Raw genomic sequence first — 13,388 nt, forward strand, 5'->3', positions numbered from 1 at the left:
TTAAGACAAAACTGCCATAAAAAAGCTGTGAAATCAAATTTGAAACATTATTTGTAGCCACTAGCCACCCTTCTTACAGAATTTAAATAGTAATTTAATCTTATTTTACTTGATACACAATAGATATATTTATGTACCTACAATATGTTTTGTGTAATGAATCATCAATCCAAAAGTAGCATAGCAAGTAGCAACACCAAAAACCGTTTGCCATTTTTGCTGTGTAAAAGGTATGCTGTCGGTCCTTCGCAGGCCTGAATTTTAGTAATTAGAGAGATTTCAAGACATTTAGTGATATTTGGGACTAACTAGTCATGTCTATGGCACTAAATCCACAGTACGATGCAATTGGAAAAGGTTTCGTACAACAATATTACACATTGTTCGATGATCCGGCACAGCGACCAAATCTCGCTAATATGTACAATGTAAGTTATAAAAGCTACATATAAAATAGATTTAGACAGTAAGATATACTTAGTTTAAAGCGGAACGTTAATAACATCATAATCGAAATATTTTTAAGGTTAACTCAGAACCTCCCGCCGAAATAATGTCAAAGCAAAATGTTTTTTTAATGAGACTTCTACGGACATTTTAGTGTAATCTTATTGTAAAATTTGTCTTTTCTTTCCTTTTCAATAAAATAAGATATGGCTTTGATAGTGTAGTATTTAAAATATAATTTAATTTGATATAAACGCAGTCTATTTTAATTTATTTCAAATTATTTCAGGTTGAAACATCATTTATGACTTTTGAGGGAGTTCAATTACAAGGTGCTGTTAAGATTATGGACAAACTCAATGTTAGTATTTTTAAAACTTGTTACTGAAACAAATTCCTAAGAAATATTCTATAAATTAAATTAAAAAACAATTTTTCATTCGATTTCATAATCATTTCATACATGATATTCATACTACATGTATAATTTATTAAGTAAAGAAGTACATTTACTTAGTTCTATTTTGTGTTTAGTAATGCATAAGGTTATTTAAATACATATCAATGTAATGACTATAATCAATACATTTTTAATTTCAGAGTTTAGCATTTCAAAAGATCGGTAGACTGATAACCTCTGTTGACTCACAACCCATGTTTGATGGTGGAGTTTTAATTAATGTTCTCGGTAGACTGCAGGTATGTTATACTTTAGTGCATAAGGTTAGATAAATAAGTATTTTTAAAATATTTTTAATTTTGTCTTTTAAATTAGAGTTAATTATGTCACCTATATTCTGTAACATAGTGCACACTGAAGTATACTTATATTTATATAATTAATTGTTTCACATATATTTTAATTCAATTAACCAAAGTATGGCTGCTTTATACAGACAGATGATGATCAACCACATGCATACTTCCAAACATTTGTATTGAAGCCTATAGGAAACTCGTTCTATGTTGAACATGATATGTTCAGACTGGCACTACATGATGTTTAAGGGTAATTTTACTTAAAAGGAAAAGTAAGCTTGTGGATGGCTTTGTTTGCACATTGTAAATAATAATATAGCATCAATAAACTGTTGATAAACTTATCAGTTTTAAATTAGTTACAAGCCAATTAATCTTTGTTTCATAGAGAATATAAAAAACTTTTTTTTTTATGTATAATATTTTTTGTCTATACTAAATACTTATATATTAGTTATGTTTTAGAAGGTTGGCATTGATATGATCATTTGTTCCTAAAATGCCCAAGATATATCTAACATTTACAAAAAACACATACTAATATAAACATATTCTTACTTATACTTCTAGAAATCCAAATATATAAAATATATAAAAAATACTATAATCATTTTCACATAGGGTGGGTGTGGTGTCATTTCATATTGTAGACTTAGTACTACTGTTCTAAGAAATGGCCATTATAGTAATCATAATGAGTAGCATTAAATAAATTAACATTTACATATTTCATTTCATTTTTAGGCTTTAGTTAAGTATTTATTAGCTAATATCAATATAAAATGTAGGGAAGAGTGTTATACAAACATAGTGCTAAACAACCATAATCTAAATTTCATTTAAATAAAATTTATATGGGTTTTTTTCTATGGCTTTAATGTCGTCAAACAAATATCAAATCTATAATTGATTGACTGTTTTGCTGTAATTAATTAATTTGTTATTGGCTTCAACTGAATGCCAAGGAATCATTAACAAAATCTAAGGGAATTTATTGAAATATTTGCCAAGGAACACCTTAAGGACAGATTAAATGCTTCTGAGTACAGCGACTATTAGAGTGGTAGTAATGACAGGATCCAATGACAAAATAATTGATTGAATCATTTAATAAAAAATAAATTATAGATTTTCATTTCAAGCTCAAAACAAACAGCTTAAAAGCCAATGAAAGCTTGTACACTTTTGTACTATTGAAGATGACTGATATGATCACTGATGATTGTTATTATAGTATCTAACTATTTATATGTACGAAAGTGCAATTAATTAAGGGTAACTATCCCATACTATGTGAATACTAAATGGTACAGTATATCTTGTATACCAAGATGTGAAATGGGTAACGATAAATACAGAATGCATATATACTTGTCGCAGACCCATGTTGCATTATTTTGTTTTTCCTTCAAACTAGATGTGATATCCTATTAATCATATAATTAAAACTTTTTATTAGCCTCTTATTGTCAATTTTATATAAACACGTCCATTGGGAAAATTGTTTTCTTATTTTGTAATTTACAATAATTTAATTTAATTCTAATTTACTAACTATCTTAGAAATACTTAGTATTTCATATTTTTGTCACTAACGGTAAGAAGAACAATTAAATAATAATTATCCTATTTGTAGTACTGGAATTTATAAGAAAGTATTAAAAAAATATAACTTCATAAATCACATTTTATGATATTTCGTCTTCATTCTTATTAATAGACGAGAACTGTATTATGATGTATACTAAGAGTAAACATACAGACACAACGGGCTGACCTTACGGCTGGCATTGACAATGTAATAGGCATATCGAAACTAATCTAAAATCGGATGTCATCGTAATATCACACGTCATCGATTTGATGTTGACGGGTAACCGTTTTCACCGCATCTGAAAAAACTATGAATATCGTTCTGGTACGTCAAAGCATTCAAAGTACGATACCATTAAACTCATGAAATATTCGCCCTATCTCTTTAACTTCACAGTAACTCATCTATGATTTGTGAGAAAGAGATGAAGCGAATGTTAAATCGACTTCAAAATCATATTCTATTTATCTCTTTCTCACATTTCGTACAACGTAAAGTTAAACAAAGACAGGGCGACATCTGAAATCAGATATCAACACCGATATTTAATCCAAATAATCGTTACACAACCGATGTCACAAAAATCGGATCTCACCCATGCCTACAATGTATGAATGACTAATGTAAACTTACAATGCCAATGAACAGGGTTATTTGTGAAACACTAATAACCACGCGAGACTTAACTCACATCATAAACAATAACATTTGTTCTATGACTTACAAAACATGATGACACTATCTATATTTACTTGTGTTGTCGCCGCTACGTCACGTCTAGCGTACGTTGTGATAAATAGTCTTAATTCATCTCAATCAGAATGGCTTTTTATTTATCAATAATAATTAGCAAGAATTTATTTAGAAATTACGGTATTAAGTGCCGTAAAATATTGTTTGCCATATTTCTTTATCGTCTGATGGTAACTTGTTACCATTTTATAAAATTACCCTCCATACTAAATAAAGCTTAGGACTCGCTAGAGTAGAAAATAAACAATTAACGTATTACGTACGGAGTAGGTATGGAAAATCAAGCCACAAGGATAAGTTGCGCGAGCGCTTCGCAGCGAAAGACTAATGGCCACAAATAAATAGGTCAAGTTCAAACGCCGCCCGCTCCTCACTTTTGTTTACTATCTAAATCGGCTTCTTTGCTACCGCGCAGAGTTGTTAATGTTTAGAGAAAAATCTGATAAATTATTAAAAAGTCATAGAACAAAAGCTGTTATTTATTATGTTATTAGTTTTTTTTACCAATAAACCCTGTGTACGGGCAGAGGATAACCAAAGTTATTAATCGTCTTTATAGTACTAATCGTTATATTTTCTTACAGTGCGACGACGATCCTCCACATCCATACATGCAGACTTTTGTTTTGAAGCCACTCGGAGATTCCTTTTTTGTACAGCACGATATATTTCGCCTTGGCATCCACGACGTTGCTTAAGTTCTTCTATTGTATCATATTGCTAAAAATATTCTACTGGTTATGACTAATGATTATCTTGCTGCTGTAATCTGCATCTTGTTTTGGTTATCTAGGTATAAGAAGCTAGAATGGTCACTCACTGCCTACAAAATTAAAATTGTAAATTAACTCACCATTAATTATTCGGCAAAGATTTGGCTGGCATTAGATGAATTATCGAGATGGCTTTAGTCAATGTAAAGGCAGACTTTTTTCAGTTACATGTATACATTTTATAATAAATACATTATTTTTTAACTTAACATTTTATTTCGCATTCAATTGGTTCTTATTTTGTATTACTAAGATTATATACAGGAAAATAAAACGAACATAGATGCTAAGACAATCATGTATTAAGTAATAAATAGTCAAAAATTAACAAAAGACCACTGAAAACAGGTACATTTTTTTCCAATCTCAGATTATTAAGACTTGCAACTTTAAAATCCTTAGACGCTACGAACACTTAACAAGTTACTTGCATGCACTACTAAGAAATACACACGGTTCCGTAGACCAAACTTGTCTAAGTGAATGACTAGGTTGCAGTATAACGCTCATTTGCAAGACTGGCGAGCCAAAACGGTTTGAGTCTTCCTCTACATTATGTTTCTCATTGTTTCCTTTGTACGTAGCAGTTTTAATAACAATACCAAAATCGAGCTTATCCATTCGAAATTATCTTTAAATAGGATGAACTACTCTACAAATATATTGTAATTGATCTTACAATAATATGTAAATGATAATGTCAATGTATAAATAAATTGTGTAATGTTGGTAGAACTTAACACTGATCATTGTACTGCTAAAAGGAATACCACTTTGGGTACGATTTACCTCGAGGTGTTGAAGACTACAAAGCGGAGATCAAATCGGATATGGCAAGACCATATCGGTCGGTATCATATAAAGATTATTTGTACATAAGCCATTTAGCCTCTGTTTGCTAGTACTGTTCCATTAAATATCGCGGTTAAAACAACCTGTCGTAACGGTTTTGTCATAGCATCTATCGTTAAATCACAACACAGTTATTGAAATTAGTAAAAATACAATAAACGTTACACCGTGCAATAATAAACCCAGTTGTATTCACAGTACTAGTTTTTTTTTTCATATTCCCACCTAGTAACGAAAATTTGATCGACAAACAAAAGTTTTTTTTTTAATGTCAATTGGCTTATGCGACACATTTTGTCGATATAATGGCAACGCCATATTTATTGTAATATTAATTTCGATCATACTGTTACTATTGTTAAATTACTTTCATGGAATAATAAAAATGATATTCTTGAGTTCGCATAATTTCTGCAAGGTGTAATGTTATATTTAAATAGTAGGGGTTATTTATGTTATAAAAAATTAAATGAAGATTTAACAGAACAGTACTAACACGCGTTAGTGCTCGCCGTTGGGTATTAATAGCGAATAACACTAGAAATAGTAACACTTTAGCTTTCACGTTACTTATATTTGCGCTCGGCAAGCGATTAAATGTTGTACGTTGTTAATTAGCCTGAGTTTAGAATCTCTTACAAGTAAAAAAAAACAATAGTTCGAATTTCACAACATTAACTAAAAATTACGAATAAATCTAAAAAAAAATAACAATATTATATACAACGTTTATGGTCTGAGCAATTGGAAAACATTAACATTGATTTTGTGTATATTGGAAAAAAGATTTAAAAGTAACGGAAGAAAAATAATCGAATGGAAATATGTAGAGAATAACATCCCTAAAAATGCTTCTTCAACTACCATTCCTTATTTACCATATTTTCTTAACAAAACGTATTGTTTAATATATTTCATTGAAGTTGCAAATTTAATAGTGTTACAAGTACAAATGAAGTAGTATTTAAATTTCTTGCATTCTTTATTTTTTGTTAGTAATAAAAAAAGAACATTTGCGTACGCACTGCCGCAAAGACGTACTTTGATTTTACTTTAGGCACATCGTGGAACACATTAACAATATTATTTGTACTAGTTTTTATCAGCCCACGGACATTAATGGGCTAAAATAGGTACGTAAATGACATATTAATTAATTAATAACACATTTATAATAACATGCAACACTCACGTACATACGTTCAAGAAGATTTTGCTATAAACTTCTCAATTTTAGAACACGGCAATCTCAAAATTTTAGAAATAACAAATGTTTCAAATTTTGTCTTGCATAAGTAAAACTATGTCGTTAAAAATTAATTAAAAAAAAAAGAATAAATAATTTGAGCATTCATCAGTAAGTACTGTCACACACGGATATCATGATTCGTGAACCGTGTAGTTATTATGGCCAAAAAACCAAGAATAAATGAAATAAAGGAAAATTTTAACTTGAGCCACAACATTTGCAAACATCTAAAAACATATTCAAAATTGGAATTACATAAGACTGAAATCGAAAATTTATCATGAACCCCGAATCACAGACGTGAAACAACCGAACAGACAGTGATTGCGAACCTTTGGCTCGCGGTACACTAAGTTCCAGATCGAATGCAATTGGCGGCAAACCATTTGGTATACATTTAGTTTTGAAATCGAAAACGAATTCGAAGCTTAATGAACCACGAATCACAGACACGAACCAACGGGACAACGTATACGACCTTCGGGTCGTGGTCGTCTGAGGTCCGTATCGAATGCAGTGGTCGTGAATTCGTGGTTCGAATAGGAACGTATGAATCGAACGGTACTTGCAGAGGTAGTAAACTCAGGCTCGCGTGGTCTCGGTGCTTACGAGCCTCCTTTCTTGCGGCCGCGCGCGCCGGGCAGCGCGACGCCGCGCAGGGAGCGCATGGCCATGGCGCGGTTGAAGTGCCGCTGCGTCTTGTGCTCGTCCGCGTCGCCGCCGCTGTCCACCGACGACAGTATCACTAGCAGCACGCCCATTACCTGCCCGATCGAACGGCCTCATTACACAACGCACGGTTCGTTTATATCATATTTCGTACCGATTCCCAAATTGTCATTAAATATTTACAACATCTAATTTTTTTACGATTATTGCAGATTACTACACCATTATATTTTTACCAAAATGTTATATCTTAATGACTAGACATATGTTAATTTAAATCCTGTTGATTACTAATAAATACATAATATAATGCAAAATAAATAATTGTATTCTGATTTATTTGCTTGACATTATAAAAAGGGACCGTGTCAGTTTAGAAGCACCTAAAGAATGGACACTTCAAAATTTTCTAAAACTTACCAAACAAACAATTATGAGGAGCGTATACACGTGCACTGAGGCTTCGGGTATGTTCTCGATGTCTTTCAGCGCGACCAGCGCGGGTTCAAAGTCAGGTCGCAGATCAAGTGCATGTTTTAGGTGCACTGCTGCCTCCTGTAGATTTAAATAACAAATTGGGAAACTTGATTTGTACGTAATTAATAAAGTAATTTTTTATATTAAATGTCGAAATGGCCCAGTGGTTAGAATTCAAACCCACTAAAATTTTCATGTGCTTAATTTGTGTTAATAATAAGAATTTACAGCTAGAAAAGTTTAATATGTCAAATAAGTTTATTGATACGCAATGAAAAATACTATTATTTACATATACAAAATAAACGACATCAGAGTTAGTTTTCGTGGACATAAAGCCGCAATCGACTAGTCGCGTTTGCTGGACCGCAAACATACATTGTTACAATTTACGTATTATAACACTAGTTGTTGAACGCGGCGTGGCTTGCGTGAAAGTTGAATATATTTTGCAGATTCATTTAAAATATTGCGTTAATTTAAGACCTTTTTTGTGGTATTTCACCCCTTAGGGTTAGAATATCTAGAAACGCTTAAATACGTATCAACTCATTTTAATCAGTAGCCCAAAAATAAAGTTTCAGTATCTAACTTACAAAATGTCGGACTATCATACAAAATTTCAACTCCTGTTTCACCGCCATTCTTTAGTGACGAAATCGACCAAACTTTCATGGTCCTATTTTAATAGTTTACGCTCGGCGACGATGAATCAGTAAGTCAGGACATGTTATTTAATAAGTATAGATCCTCCTGTTAGGCTGAAGGCGGTTAACTCAAAAACTACGAAACGGATTTTCATACGGTTAACTCGGTTGGAGACAGTGATTCATGAGGAAGCTTTAGGTGCATAATTAATTATTTTTTGTTTAAATAGACGTTTTAGGCAGAGCTTAATACCATCGTTCTGTTTTTGTACGCTTACATGAGTCACGCTGGCTTTAGCCTCAGGAGATACATAAAATAATTAAAAATATCTACATCAAATTCCGCGATATCATGTGTCTCTAAGGTACAATAATATTAACTATGTTTATCTATACTAATATTATACAGAGTTAAAATTAATTTGTTTATTCCAATTCCTTTTTGTTATCACTGGAAGAATACTAAATTATTCCAGGGTGCTATAAGGCTTAAATTAAATTTATATTATATCATTATTATCTACAGAGTTATTTAAGGGATAATTATAGAGTACCGAATCGAATCGAAATCGTATTTTCGATAAGGCTGTTTGACAATAGCATTTGAAGTAGCCATCCGATATTTAAAACTGTTTATTTGGGCAATCATGACCTCGTGCTTAATTATAGCGTTCTTTTATTTTCCTCATATTTAACGTGCTTGACCTCTACAAAGTCTGTTAGAGCTGAACCAGAATATCAGAAACAGTAAGGTGGTGGTACGCTTAGTGGTTTCAGGCTATGGATATGTGCTCATGATAACCTGTCGTTTTCGATAGCTGAAGTGTGCTCACTACCGGGATTGTCGTGACTTCCTAAGCACTTGATATCGATATTCCACTATCATATATTTACTAAGGCTCGATACGATATGCATACGACTTACGAATTTAAGATTTTGGAAAAAAATATCGTCTTTATGTCCTAAAATCAGAAGATCCATTATTATTTTTTTATTATCTCTCCCTTTATGTGTGTTTTATATACCTATTGTAACTATCGGTATTTTTTTGGATGTTCTGATTAAAAATATCTACATTCACCGCAACAACCGTTACCAACCGTAATATCTATACGTAAAATGTATACGTATACATAAAATAACATGTTCTGACTGACTGATTCATCATCGCCGAGCGTAAACTATTAAAGTTAGGGCTCTGAAATTTGGTGAGTAGGATTGTTTTATAGGGTAGAAGTACTAAGGAAGGAATTTTGGAAATTCTACCCCTAAGAGGGTCAAAAAGGGGTTGATATTTTGTACGGAGGTCCGTCATTGTTTAGTTAGAAACTTTTTTTTTGGGATCATTATCCCAAAAAAAAGTTGTAAAAATGAGTAGAGACGTATTTAACCGTTTTTGGATATTTTTTGATAAAAAGGTGAGTAGATATTTATTTAAGCGTTTCTGCATATTATACCCCTAAGAGAGTGGAAAGTGGGTTGAAAGTAAGTATGGAATTCCGTCATTTTTTAATTTAGATACATGAAACTATTTTTGTGATAATGATTAAATAGGAGTAGATATGTATTTAAGCGTTTCAGCATATTCTATTCCTAAGGGGTGTAATAGGGGTTGACATTTCTTATATAGGCTAATCTAGAAGTCCGACATTTTTAAGTTACAAGCATTAATCTTTATTTTTGGGCTTCTGATTAGATTTGATATATATCTACTGATATGTATTTAAACGTTTCTGGATATTCTACCCTTAAGGGTTGAAATTTCATATATAGGGTAGTCTTGAAAGCCGTTATTATTTAAGTAAGAAGATTGAATAAAATTACTGAGAAATTTAAGACCTCCAAAATTATGCAACAGCATCAGACTAACAGAAACGGCACTCCATTGTAATGTCATAGAAACTACAGTTATCACTGAATGTATTAAAGCAGAAACAGTGTATATTCCACCAATATCTTTGATACCATCAGAATACCCCTTTATGTACAAGAGAGTACAGTTCACGCTTAAAATATGATTCGCCATGACAATAAATAAAGTATGAGGTCAAATCTTTAAAATGGCCAGAGTAGACCTAAGAAAAGACTGTTTTTTGGACAATTCTAAATAGCCTGTTCAAGAGTGAGCTCTATGAGCAGTCTTGTGGATCTAGCCCACGAAAGTCGAACAACAATGCGGTATACAAAGAGGTCTTAAATTAACGTAATAATTTTAAATTATTCTGTAATATAACCAATTTCCACGAGAGCAAAACCGCGGTCAACAGCTAGTATAAATATATAATACTTAGTTATATGTAAACTATATTACTTTCCCTACCTGATAATGTCCATAAGCTTTGAATATCTCGCCCAATGTAAAGTACTGCTGCCAAGTACTGCGATCCGGCGGCTGCACCTCCAAGGAGCGACGCGTGAGGAAGATCGCATCGTCCAAGTACTGCAGCGTGAAGAGCACGCGTGCTAGATTTAGCAACACCTGTAGAAACATAGCATGCTTAGAAAATTGCATATAATGTATACACTGATTAAATAAAAAGTAATTAACTCAAACTTCAGCATTGGTATGGTATGGTATGGAAGATATATTAAAAAAAAAATTGAATCAAAACAAAGACAAAAAAATCTTCGCTTTCTATTAGATTCAATTTATTCCTGTTTATTATATTTTATACAAAATAATTTATACACTGACTTACTTCAGCGTTATAAGGTGAAACAGCTAGCGCTCGCCGGAAGCACTCGATGGACTGTCTTGTATCACCTTTGATTCTCCAGAAGTTACCAATCTGATTGTAGAGCTGCACTGACTTTGGTTTTTCTCTTTTAGCCTTTTTGAGACGTTTTTCTAATGCATTTATATCTAGTTCTGTCACACCATTTTTGTATGACTTTTTCTTTGTGAAAATAAGGGCAACCTGAAAGTGCAAACGGTAATTACTCATAAGTATATGGCAGTACTTAAAATAATACTTTACATCCATTATATCCATTTTTTTATATTATTTATCTTACACTGATAATGTAGCAGGTTTAAAAAAACATATCACAAAATATCAATTATATTATAGTTGATACACTAATATACTTTTAAAATATATTAATATTTAAATATGTCATAAGCATCTGTACAATGATGATTAATGTTATTTATTTTAATGTATAATAATTACAATTTAATATAAATAAAATACCAAAACATTTAATGATTACAAAATGATTAAAAGTTCAATAGAGAAGAAACAATGAATAATCTAAACTAAAAATTACTAATTGCTAATATTTTTTATCACCTGGGGTTCGGGTACATTGGGGTGCCGGTGGCGCCTCGCTACCCCAACTAGGTTGTCATAATATGTAAAGTTAACAGCTTTTCCACAGTCCAAGTATTCATCATCAATATCACTACCATTGGTTTCGGATGGAGAAGTTTCCTCACCATTTTCTCCACTAGCCCTGTGACAAATTTTTCTTATTTAAATATATGTAACACTAGTTTTAGCTTGCTGTTTCACTCACAATTTTAGGGCTTAGTTGTCAGGTATTATGCATGAAAAATGTAAATGTGTATGCAGGTTATGTCCTTCGTAATTTATCAAATTTGGATCTGTGGTTTGGCCATACAAGAGTAACAAAAAAAAAACCAGTTACTTTCACCTTTATAAAATAATATAATATAGATAATTAATTGGATTAATAATAATATTAATAATATAGATAATTAATTGGATTAATGTGTATGTTAAAAAGAATTTCAAGAGACAGAAGTGTGTTCAACCATTAACCTTAAGAACATATTATTTATAGTAAAACTTACTAAGTTTTATTAAAAAAGATTAACCATTTTAATTTTGACATTAGTCATTTAATAAAAAGTTAAGACTTTAAAACACAATTAAAAGTATTTAGCACAGTTATTTATAGTATTTTTAATCTTAATAATCACAATATAAAGAATATAAAGTTAATAAAATAAATATATTATACCAACCACCTTTTACATAATTTAATTTTACCTTTGCTGTTCAAACATCTGGCAATCAGTGCAGAACATATCAAAGCCATGTTTCGTCCATGTATTACCATAATAAACAGTTGAAGTTATTATACTGAATATATCATCTTCTTCAGTAATTTTTGCTTTATCTGATTCATCCTAAAATAATAATAAGCCAACATCAGTATTTGGATACATTTCAATACAGTTTGTTATTACTTGTTAAGAATAATGTTTTATATTTTAGATTCAGAATATACTTGACTTTATACGGTATTGTAATTATTTCACAAGAAACTCCGTCTAGTCAAGGCTAACGAGCTTATTTAATAGAAATGTAAAATACTACGGCGACAATGTGGACATAAATATTATTCAAGCCAACGATTATATAAATCTTAAAATCTGTAGGTAATAGTACGCACCTGAGATAATGTATTACCATCAACAATTTGTCCTTCTTCGACATCTAATTTCCAAATATTTGAAGTACGAGAGTTAGTTGCGATAATTTGAAAAGAAAATATGTACAGAAACAAACAAGTCAAGTATGGCGATTCCCACATTGTGACTGATAAGGTCGAAAGTAACCATGTAAATTGTTTTGGGGACTATTTATAAAATACAACTTTCACACGAAACAATTTATTTGGGACACAACAATCATATAACTATAAAGTTAATCGTAATCTCCTCTTCTCTTCCTTGTCTTTATTTTGACAGATCAAGATCACACAGAGTAAACAAAATCACTATCTTTGCTTATAAATATTTCGTTTAGAAATATTGACAATGGAAATAAAATTATTTAAAATTAAAAAAACTGAAATTATTTAAAAGGGAATCTAGTATATAGAAACTTCGTAAAGGAAGCAGTAAGATAAGGAAATATTAAAAATAATAATTTTGGAGCTAAGAAGATTCAATCAAAATTAAAACTGCCTGTAACTATTAACATGGGCTTCGTAATTTATATTAATGTTATTTTATTTCTTGTCATTTGGGTGTATTAAATAGTGGATAAAAGACTAGTTTTAAAGCTTTGAGTTACAGTTTCACCATTTCAATAACTAATCTTGAATATATAATATGTTTTTAGCGTTACGAAGTGGCTTAGGTTTCTAACCGAAATTGCTTTAGTCGTATTAGTTATTGAACTTTACCTGCATA

At 31.2% G+C, this 13,388-nt stretch overlaps 2 protein-coding genes across 3 annotated transcripts; one reads left to right on the forward strand and one right to left on the reverse strand.

Moving 5' to 3' along the window:
• The first annotated feature begins 179 nt into the window (after positions 1–179).
• LOC125064483 (probable nuclear transport factor 2) lies at positions 180–4,530 on the forward strand. Of its 2 annotated transcripts, XM_047671551.1 has the most exons (5): positions 180–428; positions 737–808; positions 1,048–1,146; positions 1,344–1,456; positions 4,138–4,530. In XM_047671551.1, exons 1-4 carry the CDS (start codon positions 315–317, stop codon positions 1,452–1,454), a joined length of 396 nt encoding a protein of 131 aa, XP_047527507.1. In that variant the 5' UTR covers positions 180–314; the 3' UTR covers positions 1,455–1,456; positions 4,138–4,530. The 2 variants fall into 2 exon arrangements, with proteins under 2 accessions (XP_047527507.1, XP_047527506.1); XM_047671550.1 differs by lacking the exon at positions 1,344–1,456 and having other exon boundaries at positions 193–428.
• A 78-nt stretch (positions 4,531–4,608) lies between these two features.
• On the reverse strand, positions 4,609–12,935 carry LOC125064482. The gene is made up of 7 exons (XM_047671549.1): positions 12,644–12,935; positions 12,238–12,377; positions 11,515–11,677; positions 10,921–11,139; positions 10,542–10,700; positions 7,517–7,651; positions 4,609–7,191 (listed from the first exon to the last, which is right to left on the reverse strand). The coding sequence occupies exons 1-7, from the start codon at positions 12,782–12,784 to the stop codon at positions 7,033–7,035; spliced, it is 1,116 nt and encodes a 371-aa protein (XP_047527505.1). The 5' UTR covers positions 12,785–12,935; the 3' UTR covers positions 4,609–7,032.
• Positions 12,936–13,388: the final 453 nt, after the last annotated feature.

This window comes from Vanessa atalanta, chromosome 6 (assembly GCF_905147765.1).
Source record: "Vanessa atalanta chromosome 6, ilVanAtal1.2, whole genome shotgun sequence".
Taxonomy (NCBI): Eukaryota; Metazoa; Arthropoda; class Insecta; order Lepidoptera; family Nymphalidae; genus Vanessa; species Vanessa atalanta.